At 36.1% G+C, this 22,269-nt stretch overlaps 1 protein-coding gene across 1 annotated transcript in view; it reads right to left on the reverse strand.

Annotated features, from left to right (window-relative positions):
* Positions 1–4,349: 4,349 nt before the first annotated feature.
* LOC102802213 (ubiquitin carboxyl-terminal hydrolase 34-like) overlaps positions 4,350–22,269 on the reverse strand; it is an 81,715-nt gene continuing 63,795 nt past the window's right edge. Inside the window, exons 64-78 of the mRNA XM_085492011.1 lie at positions 22,166–22,249; positions 21,508–21,614; positions 21,081–21,258; positions 20,685–20,842; positions 20,246–20,324; positions 19,870–19,996; positions 19,198–19,305; positions 18,844–18,948; positions 18,513–18,631; positions 17,469–17,592; positions 10,875–10,954; positions 10,610–10,747; positions 10,004–10,138; positions 9,582–9,738; positions 4,350–5,669 (exon numbers count right to left, since the gene is read on the reverse strand). Of these exons, the coding sequence (XP_085348137.1) occupies positions 5,380–5,669; positions 9,582–9,738; positions 10,004–10,138; positions 10,610–10,747; positions 10,875–10,954; positions 17,469–17,592; positions 18,513–18,631; positions 18,844–18,948; positions 19,198–19,305; positions 19,870–19,996; positions 20,246–20,324; positions 20,685–20,842; positions 21,081–21,258; positions 21,508–21,614; positions 22,166–22,249 (1,989 nt within the window). The 3' untranslated portion in view covers positions 4,350–5,379. The remainder of the gene's footprint in view (positions 5,670–9,581; positions 9,739–10,003; positions 10,139–10,609; positions 10,748–10,874; positions 10,955–17,468; positions 17,593–18,512; positions 18,632–18,843; positions 18,949–19,197; positions 19,306–19,869; positions 19,997–20,245; positions 20,325–20,684; positions 20,843–21,080; positions 21,259–21,507; positions 21,615–22,165; positions 22,250–22,269) is intronic.

Consider the following 22,269-nt stretch of genomic DNA (forward strand, 5'->3'; position numbering starts at 1 on the left):
TTAAAGATTGCAATGTTGGCACATATCCATCTCAGATACCAGTACCATTGCTGTGAAGATCTGTGAAGTATCGGATACCATATTTAAAGCAGTGATGTAAGCTTTCTTTCTTTGCAACTTATGTCTAATATAATTTTTCAATAAACTGTATGTGTATTTTAGCAGGTCATTTTTTGGTTGTATTTGCTTTGCAAACCAGAATGTATTAGAATGAACTGTCTACGGTTGTTTTGGGTCATTTAGTTTCATGAAAGTACAATGTAAACTAGATACAAATAAGTTGATTAGTGGTCTTATTTGAAAGACTACAAAAAGCTGGGTTTCCCTGAATTAACTGTCTGCCACAAGAATACAATTTAAGGTAGAAGCCTACTCATAATGTGTAAGAAAGTTTGTCATAAATTGCATGACAATGTTGGTTAAAATGTAGATTTTCTGAAGGAAAGCAAGGCAGCCTCAGTAGTGTTTTCCAAAATCAACAACACAGGTTTAATCTGTGTGCCTATAAGTTTCAAAGATAAATTCAAGACAAAGCAATGTTAGGATGTGTTATCAATAGCTATCTGACACACAATGAGTGTTTCCAAAAATTTGAGTGGTTTGTCTCCGCCCCTGTTTGTTTCACAGATTAGTCATTTGCATATGAATGTGTCAGACATAAGGTCACACAGCCACTGAAAAAAAATCATTGATTTTGGTGTTTTCATATGCCGAATTTATCCAAATATAGCTATCCCATTCCTTTATTTTTTTTGGTTTCCAATAGCCTACACATTTGGATGTCCCTACACATGTTAAAACAGACCTTGATGGGAAAACAAATTTATTGTGCCGCTAAACAAGCTTGAAAATCTTTGCTGTTACTTCATGGACGTTTTCTAGGATTATGTTTTTCAAAATACAAGGTCTTTAACAAAAAATAACGTATACTTATTGTCGTCAGATTAACACCAAATTTTCACAGCTTTAAGGTGACAATGAGAGGAACTTGAATGTGTCCAGACAAACTATTTCATCGATTATTAACCAACGAGTTGTGGTTTGAGTTGGGGGCAATGTGACTAAAACAGTAATTGAAATTCAGCACACTATTTTTTAAAACGTGTTGCTTGAATAAAACTGACCAGACACATTCAATTTACCAGACTATTGAACAACTAGGAAAAGTGAAAAAAAATACTTCTTACCGCCAGCATAAATGCGTAATTATTTTTTTAGCTCCGCTGTCGACTTTGTCGAGCGGAGCTTATCATATGAGTGATTGTCCGTCGTCGTCGTCCGTGTCAATGTTTTACTTTTTCGACTTCTTCTTGAAAACTACAAGCCTAAATGCTTTGATACTTGGTGTATATGTACCTTGGGTAGACCTCTCTTAGGTTTGTTCATTTCATGTTGATATCTTTAATTCTCTAATTTTGGTGAATATTTTTGTCATTTTTGGTAAAAACTGATATTTTCGACTTCTTGTTAAAAACCGCAAGTGCAATTGCTTTGATATTACATCTATAGGTACTACATGTGGACCTCTCTCAGATTTGTTAATTTTGTAATGATATCTTTAATTCTTTAATTTTGGTGAATATTTTTGTCATTTTTGGTAAAAACTGATATTTTCGACTTCCTGTTAAAAACCGCAAGTCCAATTGCTTTGATACTACATATATAGGTACTACATGTGGACCTCTCTCAGATTTGTTCATTTCGTGATGATATCTTCAATTCTCTAATTTTGGTGAATATTTTTGTCATTTTTGGTAAAAACTGATATTTTCGACTTCTTGTTAAAAACCGCAAGTGCAAATGCTTTGATATTACATATATAGGTACTACATGTGGACCTCTCTCAGATTTGTTCATTTTGTAATGATATCTTTAATTCTATAATTTTGGTGAATATTTTTGTCATTTTCGGTAAAAACTGATATTTTCGACTTCTTGTTAAAAACCGCAAGTGCAAATGCTTTGATATTACATATATAGGTACTACATGTGGACCTCTCTCAGATTTGGTGAATATTTTTGTCATTTTTGGTGAAAAGTGATATTTTCGACTTCTTGTTAAAAACCGCAAGTCCAATTGCTTTGATACTACATATATAGGTACTACATGTGGACCTCTCTCAGATTTGTTTATTTCGTGATGATATCTTCAATTCTCTAATTTTGGTGAATATTTTTGTCATTTTTGGTAAAAACTGATATTTTCGACTTCTTGTTAAAAACCGCAAGTGCAAATGCTTTGATATTACACATATATGTACTACATGTGGACCTCTCTCAGATTTGTTCATTTTGTAATGATATCTTTAATTCTCTAATTTTGGTGAATATTTTTGTCATTTTCGGTAAAAACTGATATTTTCGACTTCTTGTTAAAAACCGCAAGTGCAAATGCTTTGATATTACATATATAGGTACTACATGTGGACCTCTCTCAGATTTGTTTATTTCGTGATGATATCTTCAATTCTCTAATTTTGGTGAATATTTTTGTCATTTTTGGTAAAAACTGATATTTTCGACTTCTTGTTAAAAACCGCAAGTCAGATTGCTTTGATATTACATATATAGGTACTACATGTGGACCTCTCTCAGATTTGTTCATTTTGTGATGATATCTTCAATTCTCTAATTAATTTATTTTGGTGAATATTTTTGTAATTTTTGGTAAAAAGTGATATTTTCGACTTCTTGTTGAAAACTGTAAGTCCGATTGCTTTGATATTACATATATAGGTACTACATGTGGACCTCTCTCAGATTTGTTCGTTTTGTGATGATATCTTCAATTTTCTAATTAATTTATTTTGGTGAATATTTTTGTAATTTTTGGTAAAAAGTGATATTTTCGACTTCTTGTTAAAAACTGTAAGTCCGATTGCTTTGATACTATTCATATTGTTCATTTTCTAATGATGTCTTCAGTTCTTTAATTGAAATGTGCCTTGCTAACAGCGGAGCTATCTCAGCCGATAGGCTGCTTGTTTACAGAAAAAGTAATTTTTCACCTTTGATTGAGTAACGCGTCGTAGAATGCAGATACGGGCATGCAAAATACACTTGTGAAAAGCTTGAAGTCTGGCGATTCTAAAAATATACTTTCCCGGGTCTATTTGTAGTCATTTAGTCACAATTAGAAGATGAAAACAAGTATGCAAATAATAGTCCCGCTACCTTAATTGCCCAGGAGTAAAAGTCATTGCAATATGAATAAATTCTGGGTATTTATGACTAGGTTTCCACCTTAATAACCATTATAGTCCCAAACAAAGGTACATTTTCTTAATCATGTGTAGACTACAGCTCCAGGTGCTACTTCAATTCCTGCATTTATAGTTTGTGTGCGTCCTGAGGTCAACAAACCAGAAGTCTGGTCAGATTTCAAATGTTCCAATGCACAGAGTCTCAATACATCGCTTATCTATGTAACCAACTCGCAGCAAAGCAACTCAAATACATGTAGTACCATTATCTTTCAACTACATGTAACTGGTATCAGCCTCTGAAAATGTGCTCACTATTCTGCCAAAGCAAGAAAAACAAACATTTAAATTATCTTTGGTTTTAGCGTAATATTTTTGGGATTAAAAAACTGTTGGTCATATTTACTCAGCGAACATGCATGTACCATCTCAATTTTCATTGAAAAAAAAAAACTTTTTCAACTAGTAATCCAAGTTTCTCAGTTGTATTACATAGTTATTCTAGCTGCCTTTTTTGTACCCATCAGCTATCTTTTAAAAAATATGCCACTGACTTCCGGGGTTGCATGTTTTATATTTCTGTCCACATATGCGCAAATTGAATGACATCGCATCTGTTGGGAATCTAGAATTGCTTTGACACTTGGTCTAAATCAGACAACAATGATCATCATCATCTAGGAGTCCTGTTACTATTTTAAATTAAATTTGATAATCACGACCACAGAATCACATGTATCATTGCAATCAACTTGGTTCCTTCTCCAGCTAAGACTGGTATGTCAGCCATCATGAAAATAACTGCTGATCAACGTAAACTTCTTACAAACTTGATGAAACTGACGAACACAGGCACAGCATATAAATAAATGGCACACTAATGAAAGTGAAGATCTTTCTCATAATCCCTGGATGTGCTATTTACCTGGTGGGTGATACCATCATTTTTAATTCCCGGGGTCAATTGACTGGAAGTAGAACTCCCTTTGTCTAACAGACAAATATCTCACTTAAACTAATAGTGGTAGTTTATTGGTGTGAGGCTATAAACTGGTAATTAGCATGTATGCATTTCAACCCAAAAAGAATCGGGATAAATATTATTCAAAGACATCCAAGTCATTAGAGAGAAACACAGCGACTGAATTTATATACTCAGACATACATAGGTTTTATTTCTTTACTAGTATCAAAGCAATGGCTTGCACTTCATATCATATATAAAACTATAGAAAAAAATTACTTTGCTTCAAGCACTGCACATAAAAACAAATAAAATATAATGCAGGAACTTAACCATTCCATTCTCTTTTTGCGCGAGTAAACAAAAAACAAACATTAATCACAATTTCACAATAAAAATTAAACAGTAAGGCAAATCTATGAGCCTGTATAGACTATTAACCCAGTGGCATCGTAAAACCGATAACGTGACATGGAGGGAATACAGCGATACAGTGTAAATCCAGGTAAGTGGTAACCTGATTCATTAATTTGCCAAAATAATAAAATATGTAACATTTCTCATACTCATCAATAATCTGTTATCAGTGATTGAAAACCTGGCTGGACAACTGAGAAAGCACCATTAGTTTGATACCAAGATCGTATAATTTATTTAAAGTACATTGAACATCACAAAATGGATACAAACAGAAGGTTGTTTAACAACACACACACACAATAAAAATTAAAATTACAGATGATAGAAGAGCACCACATTTTGTAGCTTAGCACCATCTGAATCAAGGAATGCTTGGCAAATTCACATTTATTCTTCACCCATACATAGTAATATTGTTGCCAAAATCATTAATACAGCTGCACCAAAAGAAAAAAAAAACAGCACCTTTCTATTAAAAGAAGGGATACCAGAAGGAAGATAAATGATGTAAGTAAATGACTAAAAACCAATAATAATTCCTCTGCACAGTATTGGCACACAAAGATTATTCCCAGGAAAGCAGCAATGTCCCATTACTATACTGTAATACATTTTTCTAGTTTAAAATTGATATGATTCTCTGGATAAAATATCTGACAGCACCATTCAATGATTACACAACCCCCCTTCACATATGGCAAAATGGAAATGCATTGATTCTGCTACACAAAATAAACCACTGCAGTTATTCAAGAAATCACCTGCACTAGAAACAGTTATTTGAAGTTGCTTCTATGACTCAAATATCTGTAATGTTGATTCAATTGTCTTGACCAACACATCAACAAAGTTGGTTTGTCTTGTAGCATGCCGAAGTATGTTGTCATCTGTATTTGACTGGACACTTTCACTTTGCTGTGAGGTAGATGGCTGTGGAGATCGTTCTACATCAACTTTATCATCATCATCATCATCATCATCATCATTTTTGTCATTGTTCGTTTTTGCAGATTTGTCATCTGCATCTTCTTCTTGTGACCTAATTTTTGCCTTTTTGGCTGGAATTTCATCAGAATCAGCTGCTGCAAGGGCAATAAGATGAATGATGGGTTAAAATTGAACAGGACAAACAATTGACAATGTCACACCCTCTCTCTGGTAAATTTTTTCAAATACGACAAATGATTGGTCAGAATTTATGTGGGGAAAATTAGCAAAAATAATGGATGCTTTACAGTAAACCTTTAGGTAGCACTGCACAATTAACATTCAGTGGTTAAAGAGTTGAATTTAGACAACAGAAAGCCATTTGAATGATACCAAAGAGAATTAAAGTAAGCTTAAAAAGAACTCTTGTGTGCTTTGAGATTAATGAAGACACATTAAAAATTAATTAGCCTTCCAAACAAGAAGCTTAGCAACTAATATTTGTCTGCTATTTGAGATGTACAACATGAAAACAATGTGATCCACATTCATGAAGTTAAAATACTTAAATAAATACTTTTACAACTGTGGTTTTCAGTCAACCCCAAACTAATTATGTCTTTGAATAGTTCCAGGGCACATATGTACCAAGCTTCATTATAATATGCTGTTAAATTATTAAAAATGAGGGAATGCTGAAAACTTAAATTATTATGCAAATTAGCACTGAGTATGACTGCTGCAAACTATGAAATGGACAGACATAGACTAGCACTGAGTATGACTGCTGCACACTATGAAATGGACAGACCCACACTAGCGCAGAGTATGACTGCTGCACACTATGCAATGAACAGACATAGACTAGCACTGAGTATGACTGCTGCACACTATGAAATGGACAGACATAGACTAGCACTGAGTATGACTGCTGCACACTATGAAATGGACAGACCCACACTAGCACAGAGTATGACTGCTGCACACTATGCAATGAACAGACATAGACTAGCACTGAGTATGACTGCTGCACACTATGAAATGGACAGACCCACACTAGCGCAGAGTATGACTGCTGCACACTATGAAATGGACAGACATAGACTAGCACTGAGTATGACTGCTGCACACTATGAAATGGACAGACATAGACTAGCACTGAGTATGACTGCTGCACACTATGAAATGGACAGACATAGACTAGCACTGAGTATGACTGCTGCACACTATGAAATGGACAGACATAGACTAGCACTGAGTATGACTGCTGCACACTATGAAATGGACAGACATAGACTAGCACTGAGTATGACTGCTGCACACTATGAAATGGACAGACCCACACTAGCACAGAGTATGACTGCTGCACACTATGAAATGGACAGACATAGACTAGCACTGAGTATGACTGCTGCACACTATGAAATGGACAGACATAGACTAGCACTGAGTATGACTGCTGCACACTATGAAATGGACAGACCCACACTAGCACAGAGTATGACTGCTGCACACTATGAAATGGACAGACATAGACTAGCACTGAGTATGACTGCTGCACACTATGAAATGGACAGACATAGACTAGCACTGAGTATGACTGCTGCACACTATGAAATGGACAGACCCACACTAGCACTGAGTATGACTGCTGCACACTATGAAATGAACAGACATAGACTAGCACAGAGTATGACTGCTGCACACTATGCAATGAACAGACATAGACTAGCACTGAGTATGACTGCTGCACACTATGAAATGAACAGACCCACACTAGCGCAGAGTATGACTGCTGCACACTATGAAATGGACAGACATAGACTAGCACTGAGTATGACTGCTGCACACTATGAAATGGACAGACCCACACTAGCGCAGAGTATGACTGCTGCACACTATGAAATGGACAGACATAGACTAGCACTGAGTATGACTGCTGCACACTATGAAATGGACAGACATAGACTAGCACTGAGTATGACTGCTGCACACTATGAAATGGACAGACATAGACTAGCACTGAGTATGACTGCTGCACACTATGAAATGGACAGACATAGACTAGCACTGAGTATGACTGCTGCACACTATGAAATGGACAGACCCACACTAGTACAGAGTATGACTGCTGCACATTATGAAATGGACAGACATAGACTAGCACCGAGTATGACTGCTGCACACTATGAAATGGATGGACAGACATAGACTAGCACTGAGTATGACTGCTGCACATTATGAAATGGACTGACATAGACTAGCACTGAGTATGACTGCTGCACATTATGAATTGGACAGACATAGACTAGCACTGAGTATGACTGCTACACACTATGAAATGGACAGACATAGACTAGCACTGAGTATGACTGCTGCACACTATGAAATGAACAGACACAGACTAGCACTGAGTATGACTGCTACACACTATGAAATGGACAGACCCACACTAGTACAGAGTATGACTGCTGCACATTATGAAATGGACAGACATAGACTAGCACTGAGTATGACTGCTGCACATTATGAATTGGACAGACATAGACTAGCACTGAGTATGACTGCTACACACTATGAAATGGACAGACACAGACTAGCACTGAGTATGACTGCTGCACACTATGAAATGGACAGACACAGACTAGCACTGAGTATGACTGCTGCACACTATGAAATGGACAGACCCACACTAGTACAGAGTATGACTGCTGCACATTATGAAATGGACAGACATAGACTAGCACTGAGTATGACTGCTGCACATTATGAATTGGACAGACATAGACTAGCACTGAGTATGACTGCTGCACACTATGAAATGGACAGACATAGACTAGCACAGAGTATGACTGCTGCACACTATGAAATGGACAGACACAGACTAGCACTGAGTATGACTGCTGCACACTATGAAATGGACAGACACAGACTAGCACAGAGTATGACTGCTGCACACTATGAAATGGACAGACATAGACTAGCACTGAGTATGACTGCTGCACACTATGAAATGGACAGACCCACACTAGTACAGAGTATGACTGCTGCACATTATGAATTGGACAGACATAGACTAGCACTGAGTATGACTGCTACACACTATGAAATGGACAGACACAGACTAGCACTGAGTATGACTGCTGCACACTATGAAATGGACAGACACAGACTAGCACTGAGTATGACTGCTGCACACTATGAAATGGACAGACCCACACTAGTACAGAGTATGACTGCTGCACATTATGAAATGGACAGACATAGACTAGCACTGAGTATGACTGCTGCACATTATGAATTGGACAGACATAGACTAGCACTGAGTATGACTGCTGCACACTATGAAATGGACAGACATAGACTAGCACAGAGTATGACTGCTGCACACTATGAAATGGACAGACACAGACTAGCACTGAGTATGACTGCTGCACACTATGAAATGGACAGACACAGACTAGCACAGAGTATGACTGCTGCACACTATGAAATGGACAGACATAGACTAGCACTGAGTATGACTGCTGCACACTATGAAATGGACAGACCCACACTAGCACAGAGTATGACTGCTGCACACTATGAAATGGACAGACATAGACTAGCACTGAGTATGACTGCTGCACACTATGAAATGGACAGACATAGACTAGCACTGAGTATGACTGCTGCACACTATGAAATGGACAGACATAGACTAGCACAGAGTATGACTGCGGCACACTATGCTGCACACTAAGCAATGAACAGACACACGTTAGCACAGAGTATGACTGCTGCACACTAAGCAATGAACAGACACACGTTAGCACAGAATATGACTGCTGCACACTAAGCAATGAACAGACACACGTTAGCACAGAGTATGACTGCTGCACACTATGCAAAGAACAGACACACACTAGCACAGCCAGATTGTACCAACATAACTAGAAAGACTATGGAGCAGGTCTTGCAGGGAGTCATTATTCACTATTTATTTTTACCTGGGGAGATACTACCTTTGATCATAGAGACAGTTGCCAAGTCGGCGTTTTTTCATACACTGATAATAAATAACTTACTCCCTTCCGATTTCTCATCCACCACTTTCAATTTTTGATTTCGTTTCTTCTGATAATCATGGCACTTTTGTAATATATACTTCAATGCCGGAGTTAACATTGAACTAATCTGTTTCGGTGGCATCACTGAACACATCAACAGAAGAACTCTCAGATCCTATAATAGAAACAAACAACTATCAATTCATGAACAGATAATTCCTATTAGTCTCGTCCATTTTTTTAGAAATTTTGGCCTTGAAAATGAGAGCCCTTAGAAAACTACAAAATAGTACAAATCAACACCAGAAAACTGAAATAATAGGCCAGAACATTAAAAACAGTTATTCCATATAACACAGCACTAATCATAAGGCATACTAATGATTTGGAAACTGATAATTAATGGTTCAATTCACAAACAGCTTAATAAGATATCTTACCCCATTCATTCTTGTTGCTATTGACAACAGCTGCTGCGGACTACAATTATCTATTTCAGTTCTGTCAGCAATGATTGAAGTAGCAATAGTGTTGACAAGAGGGTTCCAGCTGTTCTCAAGTATCATGCTATATACCTTGGATAAAATAAGATGTAAATATAAAGAAATTTAAAGGAGCATGAGCTGTTTTTTTTACTGTATGTATCAATTGCATACAGGTAACATATGTAAACAGCACCTAGACAGCTGGCTATGCACATACAAACAGCACCTAGACAGCTGACTATGCACATACAAACAGCACCTAGACAGCTGACTATGCACATACAAACAGCACCTAGACATCTGGCTATGCACATACAAACAGCACCTAGACAGCTGACTATGCACATGCAAACAGCACCTAGACATAACTAATGTGATCAACAGAAGTATATAACCTGACACAGCATTATACAACACAAAAGTACTGCAAAAGATGTCTCAATCGAACTATAAGTCACACAGAAATTTGTTTAGAATAAATAAATGAGAGTGTGTCCATATAGATTTTACTGCATAAAACCTCATGTAGATAATAGATTGCTCAATGCTGTCAATACTAACCTTGGGTAGGAATATACAGAAGAAGGAATGCACCGCTGCATTATTTAGCATCAGACGTTCATCCAGGAAGACCGTTTCTATGTATTCGTGAAATGCCGGCATGCTACACAATAGTTTTATACAGTTCTTATCTGCAGCCTGTAAATGTACAAGATATACACATGTGTTCCCAGTAACTATTATGATCATATAGTCTAAACTAAATTAAGACAGTACATGTACCTTTAGTATTTTAGTTGTCAAGAACAGCACAAAAAGGACCTACCTCTGAATGGTAGATATCTTTCCATAGCTCTGCAAACCATGTAAAGTGTAATGGTATAGCTTCATATGCTACGAGCACACCTAGAAAATAACAAGTATGACATTCAGTCTTTCACATAGTGGTTTTATATAGCTTGTTTTGATTGCTACTGCAAAATCAGCATAGGGTCAATATATTTCAAATATAACAACTTAACTACTACAAAACTTCCATACATAGAGCTGTTACATACATTAGTACATCGTAACATAGTTGATTTGTATCATTTTTAAATCCAGAATGAGCTTACACTGTACTCACTACACATATATTCAAACCGAATATTTAACAAGCCATGCATGACACAGTTCCCGTTAGTTATCGTATTTAAGATATATAGTTTTGATGGACATTTGTATCTGATCATCAAACGAATATTGAGAGATAACAGCATTAATTAAATCAAATTCAGCCATTTTGAATACATGTATAATGAATATATAAAATTTTAACATAGTCAGTCAAAGCATGTCAGAGATATGGCTCAAGAAGCCCATGCATTAAAACAAAATGGCCACTAGTCAGCCATTCAGAATCCGATCTAAAAAATAAAACAACGTGCATCAGGAACCCGTAATGTCTAATGATGTACCAAGTTTGAACAAAATCCATCCATAAATGCCAGAAATGCTTGATATTTGATGAGTTTTCAGCACAAAAATGGCCACCATTCGGCCATTTTTAATAGGATCGTCAAACCAATATATCTGTATATCTATGACATGATGTATAATGAATATTTAAAATTTGAACATAATCAGTCACAGCAAGTCAGAGATATGGCACTAGAACCACATTTAATGAAACAAAATGGCTGCCAGTTGGCCATTTTGAATCTTATCGTAAAAAACAAAATGATGTGCATCAAGGTCCTATAATGTCCAACATATATACCAAGTTTGAACAAAATCGATCAGTAAACAGTCGAGAAATGTTTGATTTTTAGAACATTCGGCCATCTTGAATCAGATCGTGAAACAAATTGATGTGCATATGTATAATATCATGCACGATGTATGTGTGAAGTTTGATTGTGATTGGCCCAGGCATTTCTAAGATACAGGTCCGGACGCACGCACTGACACACTGAGGTCAAAACTGCGTTCGAACGGGGACTACGGTAATAAAAACAACAACACTTTTAACCATATTTAGCATCTTTGGTATCATGGCTATCTTTATGGATTTTAACAAGGTAACTCAAGAATATATTTACAACACTGAGTTTTTCTTTACATAGTACCATAATCATCGATACATTTCAACAAATTATCTTATTGCCAAAACCAAATGCATTTAATTGCATATTTTTAAAATATCTAGTCAAATAGTATTTCAATCAATACAGTACAGTTCTCGCGGAAGCTTTGGCTTTTGTGGCATCATTGTCGCCTACGCATGGATTCATTGTCGCCTCAGCATCGCATCATTGTGGCATCAGCTTCGTGTCATTGAAAATTGAAGCTGTGTTCGCCCCGCTTATTTTGTGGCATCATCGTGGCCTCAGCTTCGCAGTTTTGTGGCATCATCGTGGCCTCAGCTTCGCAGTCTCATGGCATCAACATGGAATCAGCTTCAACATATTGTGACATGAGTATGACCTCATTATTTTCACATGGAAAGGCAGTAGAGAAAAACACATGTACAGAAGTTCGATATGTAATCGATTTGAAATTCAAAGCGATAAAGGGAATAAAATAATATGACCAAGAGTAAAATGACATTTTAAACAAATATCTTGTTTAATTATTTAATGTTGCGAGTATTGGGTACCAAAAACTATGTGAAGTACATTGCAATCTGCAAGGTGACGATTGACTGTGTAAGCTACACACACAGTAACGGTAGGATACAAGTAATATTTCGGGGCAGTGGGCTAAATGCGGTCGTGGGGACTCGGGTTCGATAACAAAATACCCAGCTCAGTGTTGCATGTAAAGTTAGAATGTTGTATTAACGCTGAACAAGCAAAAACACAATCGTGATTATCGCTACTTGGATACAGTAATACACAGTGATGTGTCACGTAACGCAGTTATTTCTCAATAAAAGTCTCAATAAAAAGTAGAAAATACAATTACAAGTATTTTGTAATGTGCTATGAAAATGTATTACAATATACTACTCATTACGTTGTTACTATAATGACTAACAGGAATATCTATGCACAGTAATGTATAGTGCCACAAACTGCTACAACCATATAGGCCAACACATCAGTACAGAGTACTGAAGAGAATGTATGGCATACACAGTAATCCTAACTTACTCAATACAAATGGCTACCACATACACAATACAGTATTTACTAACTAGAAACACTGAATGCAGATAGATACTACGTAATAGGTACTAAGGCTATGAATGCCTGAGTATTCCCTCAGTACATAGAAGTATATACTAGTAACAACAGAGATCAGCACTCGGATACTAAATACAGGTAAAATAAAAGGAAAATACTTCAAAGTTACTATAATTGAAAAGATTACTAAATACAACAGTATGCATTAGCTTAACTGTAAAATACTAAGGCTATCGTAATGCAACGTATGCTCTCAAATAATACACAACCAATGCGGTCATCTACAATACCGTAACAGTAGGGAAGTACAAATAATTCCCACACAATCACTGAAATAGTATAATCACAGGTTTATATAAACAGAAAATAGTTAAGTATTCAATAATAAAATATTGTTTGAGTTCAACTACTGAATACTAAAGACATCCAAAATACAAAATGTTTTACACATGCAAAGCAGACCAAAGTTCCAAATTATGCACGTAACACTACAAGTATCAACTATAACAATAAGATACCTCAGAAATAGTTTGGTTTAAGTGAATACCAAAATGACACAATTTAAGGTAATTATTCAGTAATATCACTCACCAGAATGGTAGTCACAAGATGTATGTATAGTAAAATACACAAATCCAGGTAAAGTACTCTGGACTAAATAAATGTATACGACACAAAATAATTATCGGTAAAGAAATATCATGCAAAGTGCAAACTACACACTGGCTTACGCAATGCCAGTGCAGGCGAATTACACTAAATGCAGACTAACGTTATAGAAAATAATAAGTTTGATCACAACGTAGGTCCGGGAAAGGCACAACAGTGAAATGTCACAGTCAATTTATGCACTTTCTACTTGATGCTGAATGTCACACGGATCAAAGTTTGGTAGATGTCTGGGACGGTAAACAAGTCAGTCCAACTGGATGACGACAACAGAAAGTCACGTGATACGAATGGCGGGAATTTCCACAACGAAGAACAGTCTTTACTTTAGTTGAAATCTCGACGGGACAACATAATTGGTCGAGTCGATCTACTGGAAACAGTTAATACTGGCGTACAGAACTCAAAATGTCAACGATTGTACTCACAGGAACCTGGATACTTGGTTCAACCACAGTTTCGTTCAACACAATGGCAACAGCAGACTGCAACCTCTGCGGTCGATCCACACAACCACAACTTTCGGAAAAGACTTCTGCCAGCCACTAAATTCCACGCAAACACGATTTCGCCTGTCCCAAGCGTTCCACGACATCCATAACCACTTTAGTTCAGACTTTAGAAGGTATTCAGTCGATTTAACAGGAAAATCGACTTGCCCACACAGACAGAAACATTCGTACATGACACACTAACCCGCCATGTTGACCGACACCCCGACGCACAGACTTAAGCATAAACAAAGTTATTCGCACACCATACTATAGATGGCGCTCTCACTATAGACCGCCACAACTGCATATTATGGTGTCATATTGACTGCAAGGAAAATAGTGATAAATTTAAATCACACGATGCAATCGTCGTTCGGATAAAACACAATTTGCTATACGAAATGAAACTGTTCTTGTTATAAAATTACCTTATTTTCGTTCATTTTATTTGCTGGTAGGAGAACAGATTCAGATTCCTCATTTCGGTGGTATTTTTCTGTGTTTCGTTTAGTTTTAGCCGAGTCCGATTCCATGCCTGGTCTACTAATACATGCAAAACACGCGTACGCCGCCTGGTGCATTGGCGTTGTCGCCTGCCATCTTGATACAAAGTTCCAAAACATGTGCGTACATTTCTATGATTGAAGCCTGTCACAGCACAGTGAATCGACACCGGAGATTGGATGGTACGACGACCCTTAAATTAGCGTCAAATATGCTTTGTTACAACATCATTGATTGGCTGAGAGTCACCTGATCAGAGCACGACCTGAGTCACAGAACCATATTTGTCCGTATTATCAACGGGACTTTGCGAGAGAACCACACCCACATTTTCAACCATTTTTAGCGCGGAAATTGCCAACAAATGTCGAAAAACTCGTGAATTTTATGGATTTGAATAAAATAAAGCTAGCGATTGGTAAGGCTGGTTAATAATATATCCCCCGATGCTCTTCGAATTTTTTTATTTTATTTCAAGGCGAGAAATGGATAATTGAAGTTCCATCAATTTCAAGGCGACTGTTTCACCGCGACAACTCTACGCTGTGTTGTAGTTTCACAAGGTAAAAAAAATATATAATAAATAATACTTGTTTAATTATTTGGTTTTACAGCCCGCAAATTACGGGACATGATCCCCATGAATTACGATAAATAAATGCTGATTGTGTTGAATGATGGACGTCGGGACCGTTTGGAGAAACCAATGGGGATCGATATTCCAAAACTCAACACAGTCAGGAAAAGAAACCCGGACAACCATGTCGTACTTCTGTTGAAATACATTTTGTAGCAGTGCGTCACGTCAGAATATTGTTTAAAACAAGTCATTGTCAATGACACGTCCCCGTTCCGTTCATATTTGAGATACATTCAAAGCAGATCATGACCGAAATGCACCTGCATATGTACAACACATTGTGCTAAATCTGAACAAAATCCATCCATGCATGACTGAGATCCGGTTCTGGAATTGTGAAAATACGTGATTTTGATGCATTTTCGGCCTTAAAATGGCCATCATTCAGCTATTGTTAAACAGATCATGAAACAAATGCACATATCTATTTGTGACATGATGTACCATGTGTGTGTGAAGTTTGAACTAGATCAATCCAGACATGTCTTGGATACGGATCCAGAACTGAATTCTTTAACAAAATGGCCGCCAGTCGGCCATTTCGAACTTGATCCGGAAAAGAAAAGACGTGCATCAAGGTCCTATTATGTTTAATGTATGTACCAAATTTGAACAAAATCCATCCATGCATAACTGAGATACGGGTCCGGAATGGTGAAAATGTGCGATTTCAATGCATTTTTGGCCTTAAAGCGGCCCCCATTTGGCTATCGTTAATGAGATCATGAAACAAATGCACATACATATTTGTGACATGATGTACCTTGTGTGTGTGAAGTTTGAACTCGTTCAATCCAGGCATGTCTCGGATACGGATCCAGAACTGAATTCTTTAAAACAAAATGGCCGCCAGTCGACCATTTCAAACCCGATCCAAAAAAAAAAATGACGTGCATCAAGGTCCTATTATGTTTAATGTATGTACCAAATTTGAACAAAATCCGTCCATGCGTAACTGAGATCCAGGTCCGAAATGGTGAAAATGTGCGATTTCAATGCATTTTCGGCCTTAAAGCGGCCGCCATTTGGCTATCGTTAATGAGATCATGAAACAAATGCACATACATGTTTGTGACATGATGTACCTTGTGTGTGTGAAGTTTGAACTCGATCAATCCAAGCATGTCTCAGATACAGATCCAGAACTGAATTCTTTAAAACAAAATGGCCGCCAGTCGGCCATTTCAAACCCGATCCAAAAAAAAAATGACGTGCATCAAGGGCCTATTATGTTTAATGTATGTACCAAATTTGAACAAAATCCGTCCATGCATAACTGAGATCCGGGTCCGGAATGGTGAAAATGTGCGATTTTGATGCATTTTCGGCCTTAAAATGGCCGCTATTCGGCTATCGTTAATCGGATCATGAAAAAAATGCATGTGCACATGTCCCATATAATGTGTGATGTATGAGTGAAGTTTGAACTTAATCGGTCCATGCATGTTCGAGATACAGGTGATCACGGATGGACGGACGCACACAGGGCAAAACATAGTCCCTGTTTTCGGACTGCGTCCGAACGGGGACTAAAAACAAAAAGTATTTGAACTTTTGAGGGTTGTTCAACATCTATGCATCTATGAAAACCAGAAAATTGTTAGTAGTCCGAATTTTTGCAGTCGAAAATAAAGCGGAAATTCAACAAGCTGTCGCAAAAGCGAGCGATTTGAAAAGCGGAAGCGGGCGAGAGGTTGGGCAAAATGAGTTCTGTACTTCTGTGTTTGATGAAGCGATGCTGATGCCACATTGTCACCATAATGAGGCCACAATGAAGCGAAGCGATAATCGCCTAACTTTTTAATGTCGCGACATTGATGCGATGCTGAAGCCATAACAATGCCATAATGATGCGATGCTGAAGTGAAGCCAAAGCTTCCGCGAGAACTGTACTGTAGGTTTCCAACTACAGAGGTTATAGATAATGAGAGAAATGATTTACTCACTTAGATGTATAACTGGTTCCGTCATACAATTCACGTTAACAGATGTACGGCAGAACAAATCAATAAATGAATGATATGGAAGGAAGAATTCATTGAGACACTGATCATACACATCATCATTACCCTGGGAAGAGAGAATTGAAAATCATATCATAACACCTTATGATGCCAAAGTAATTTTTAACACACATTATTCAAAAAACTCTTAAAAATGTTGAACTTGAAATCAGTTCAATCATTATTCGAGTTGGTATTTTCAATTTTTCTTCAATTTCCTCCGAGTCCAATGATTATTTTGTGCCAAACAGATTCTCTTTAATATTATAAAACTTTGATCAAAATCTCTTGTGGAAACCAGAAGATTTGTAAAGTATCTATTTTGTAGACAAAAGCTACCGGGGTACGAGAGGTTACCGTAGTCAGGCATCATTCTTTTTAGGGTTCAGGAAAAAGTGAAAGGCTTTAATTTGGTTCGAAAATAGACATCACAAAAAAAAAAAGTAATATGCATTGGTTTTAATAAAAAATAATACAAAAAGTATAGTATGCATTGCTCAGTAGCAAATAATCACAGTAATGCAAGTTGCTCATGTTGCGTTTCACAAGCAAATAACTTGCTCAATTTAAAATTTATCATGAACTATTGTTTTTGGTCATACACAAACTCTTGAACAGTACAATATCTGCTATGATTAGCGAATGCAGATCATATATCAATGTTATATATCATATATCAATCTCATACATCAACATTTATCAATGTTGTAGTACTATTTTTTGCTATTGATTTTGGTGGAAAATACACGTTTTTTTTTTCGTTTTTTTTTACAGAGATTGAAATGTTTGAAAAATTGCACCTAAATTAGTGTATTTATGACCGATCAGTTATGAGAATTAATGTGGAACATTGACCTCTACGAGCCAGTGAAAACGAACAGTAGTGTTGTTTTGGTGCAGACTGTATAATTTCTTGCAATCTGGCAACGAGAGAGCAATCCATGAGTGTGTGTTGAAGCATTTTGCCATCAATTAATTAAAGCTTACCAATGCTATTTCAATATGATTATGATGAAGACACATCTGTAGTTCTGGGCATGGTGGTCTGATATTTGCTTTGTTTAACATTGAATGCTGAACACGGCGTGGAAAATATGGGCCAGAGGCTGTAAATATAAATATAATTTAATGAAGTCAACTAGCAATGAAATCTACAACAAAACACACAAATGATATAACCAATGTTCACAAGTCATTTATGTAATTCATATCATATCAATCAACTATGCTAGTGTTTGGAATGGTTAATTCGCTCAATTGCAAATTGAGAAAATCATGTGGTCGTGTCTACAATAATTTAACTGTTATTCCTACTCACCAGTAACTGGGGACTTCTTGAAAGACATGTGAGAATGATGGATGATTGGTATAAGATGTTGAATGCACTCTTTGGGATAGTACATCACAATCTCTTTGAGCAGTTCTAAATGATGAAATCAGAATAACAATCAAAGAACAGAAATAAGATATGAAACAAACATCAGAATGTAATCAAGAATGAAGACTTGGAAAGTTCAACTGTTGAACTGTTATAGATGGAATACATTATGGTTTTCTACAATTAAAAGCAGTTATAAACTGAGAACCTCTATGAAGTGAACAATTACATTGGTGTTCTACATAGACAAGATTAAATATTGACAATTTAGTTCAAAAAAAGGTTGCCACTCACCATAGCACTCATGCCGAAGCTCTTCTGGGTTGTATGGATTCAATAACAGTAATAATTTCCTGGCAAAGTCCATTCTTTCCTTCCAAGTACCTAATGCCACTTTAATTTCTGAATCAAGCCAATAATATAATGAAGTAATTCCCCAGAAATGAAAAACCTTTTTAAAACTTATTGCTTATTTAAATTCTCCGCTATAGGTAGGATATAAATGGAAAAATGCACACTATTTTGCTTGTATACACAATTCTTTTGAAATCATGAAATCTCCAAGACAACAAGGTTGACTGTATTCTTCGATGAATTATAAACACAAGATTCAGAATTCAATATGGTCTTGAAAGATGTGATGTCTAAGTTGCCAGATCTGCTCTTGGCAGGCCAACCCCACATAAAAGACAAACCGATACTTCAGAAAAGTCAATGTTGTTATCTATCTGACCTACTCCTGTCACTCTCATAACAGAAGAGCTGTATATTATATTTCAAAAGCTTAAATAAGGTACAGGTGGCACTGCAAAAAGATCCACGTTTTGTGGTTTATTTATTATTTTCTTTTGTTGATTTTAACTTTTTTGTATTGTATTTATGTTATATATTTATATAATTCATGCATAAAAGTTCATGGATACATTGTTCTGAAATACATAAATTATGAATTACTGGTATACCAACCTTTGTGATCAGAGTAAAATTTACCACATTTAAACACTGAATAGGTTATTGCAATTAATTCTATTAAATCTCCCAGCACATGGCAAGCTGTGGCTTCATGGTACATCATATGTAAAGTACTGAATGCCTGAAAAGTTAAAACAGAGAAATACAGTGTTTACAAGACTCTGGATATATATTGTGCCAAATATATTGATTTTTTATTTTTGGCATTCAATGTTCAAATTATATGCACAGAAATACACCACAGAGCAATCACAGACATTGAAATCCTCCTAGTTTGGTAGCTCACACACAACTTGTTGAAAACTTAATAGTCATAATTACACAGTAGTTTGAATATCACAAGTTATGAAAATGAGAGACTTGTACTCACATCTGCAAGTCTGCTCAAACCTTGGTTGCAAATTACACAATATCTGTCATTGTTATCATCAATTAGAATCCGGAATGCACTGCAAAATGAACAGATTGTCAATACATAGTCCATGTCTTTTATTTAGTGTCTTTGACACCTTAAAAAGACATCAGTATGCCAACAGTGTGATGTTCACACAAAATTTTATTGATTTTTTTATTTTATTGAAATTTGCACCTGTCTGATAAACAGGCCAACATTGGTTCAAACTGGATTAGATAAATCACATATTCTCAAATTATATGTGCGGTTTTTGTACTAACTTTAAACAGAGTTAGTCAAACGGTAAAATTCTGCAGGCCACATAGTCTGATGTTTTGTGTTACACACACAAGGATCATAGAAGGACCATAAACTAATAGATAAAAACGCAAATATTTAATTTATTTGAGTATACCTAATCAGAGTTGTCCAGCATGAATTGCGCTCTAGACATTCTAAGTAACATAACAAAGTTGCACGTTTAAAATTGCTTATTTCTCTCAATTCTTGGTCACTCATGCCAGGTCTCTTGGTAACAAACAGCTTCATCAGACAAAACAGCTCATCCACAGCCTATGAAAAGAAAATCATTTCAAGAAGTCATTGACAGATGTAGTCCAAGATTATATACAATTATGTGCTGTTTTTAGACAGACTAACAAGTGGCCACTAAGGTCAACAAGACAAAAAATACAAATCGATGTGTCTATTTCAAGCATAAATACACAGAAAGAAACCCATTTCTGAATATATCTGACAGGTACTTTAATAATGTAATAATCTGAAGAACACAAAAAGACATTAAACTAACCGTTGCATATTGACTAGCATAAGGTGTTAAGTTCTTGAAAGCCCATTGTAGGTTTTGGTGTCCAGCTAACTGCCTTGTAAATGACGGAGACTGCTGACAACACAGTCGTAATAAACCATAGTAAGCTGGTAACATCACCCGATTAAATAGTATTACTTCTTGATCATCATGATCAGCTCTGTATAAAATATTACACAAGAACGTTGACATATTTCGCAATATAGGGGGGGGGGTATAGTACAGTTGAGAGAACTCATTGAAGAATCCAAAAAATATGCTTTGAAATAAAGATTCAACCATTGGTAAATTATTACACATCATTTACCCCCATGGAGCACTTTCAGACTGTCGCCAACAAGTTTTTAATGAATGAAGCGTTTATTTACCATTGATAAAAGCATCAATTTTTTAGAATAGACCTACTTACAAGATATAGTTGAATGCTATGTTTTTTGTAACAGAGACATTATCTACTATTAACTTGACGTTCTCTGGACAATCACAGCACACATTGTACCAGAACAACAGCAGTGCCTGAAAAACATAAACAGCTGCAGTCAGATGTATCATATTAAATGTGTTTAAAATATCACATTTTTTTTAGTAGGTTAGTGGTCTTATGCGAATCGCGTTTCTCAAAATTGTGTACCAGACACCAGGCAGGGCAAGTAAGTTTAAAATTTGACCAGCCAAGAAATTAACAGCCCTGCATTAAAAATTATTCCAAATCTAAGTAAGCAATACAATAATAGATTATTTAAATTCTCTATTTTAAATTTTTTCATGATTTTTGTAGCAGCCTTCAAAATTTTATCCAATTATTTTATTTACCAGTATTAAAATAGCATTTTCTAAATTTTCATTGAAATAGACAATGAAAAAACGTTTTAATTTTTATTAGCTCGACAGGCATAAAGTAATTTCAAACACAGGTCATTGGCTTTTTAACAATACATTCTTGTTTTCTTCTAACATCATAACATCTAGAAAATCAAAATCAATAGCATTGTCAATACGCAGGATAGCCTCATTGATATTATTATGGATAATAACACAAGTTTAATAAATACATGTTTCATATTTACCTGTTTATTATGGTTGGTGGATATGGCAGGTTCAGATAATTTGGGTTGAAACAATTCCCAAAGATCACTGAAGTATGGCGAGAACTAGAAACGATTAGAAAATA

The sequence above is a fragment of the Saccoglossus kowalevskii genome, chromosome 2 (genome assembly GCF_978046115.1).
Source record: "Saccoglossus kowalevskii chromosome 2, keSacKowa6.1, whole genome shotgun sequence".
Classification (NCBI taxonomy): domain Eukaryota; kingdom Metazoa; phylum Hemichordata; class Enteropneusta; family Harrimaniidae; genus Saccoglossus; species Saccoglossus kowalevskii.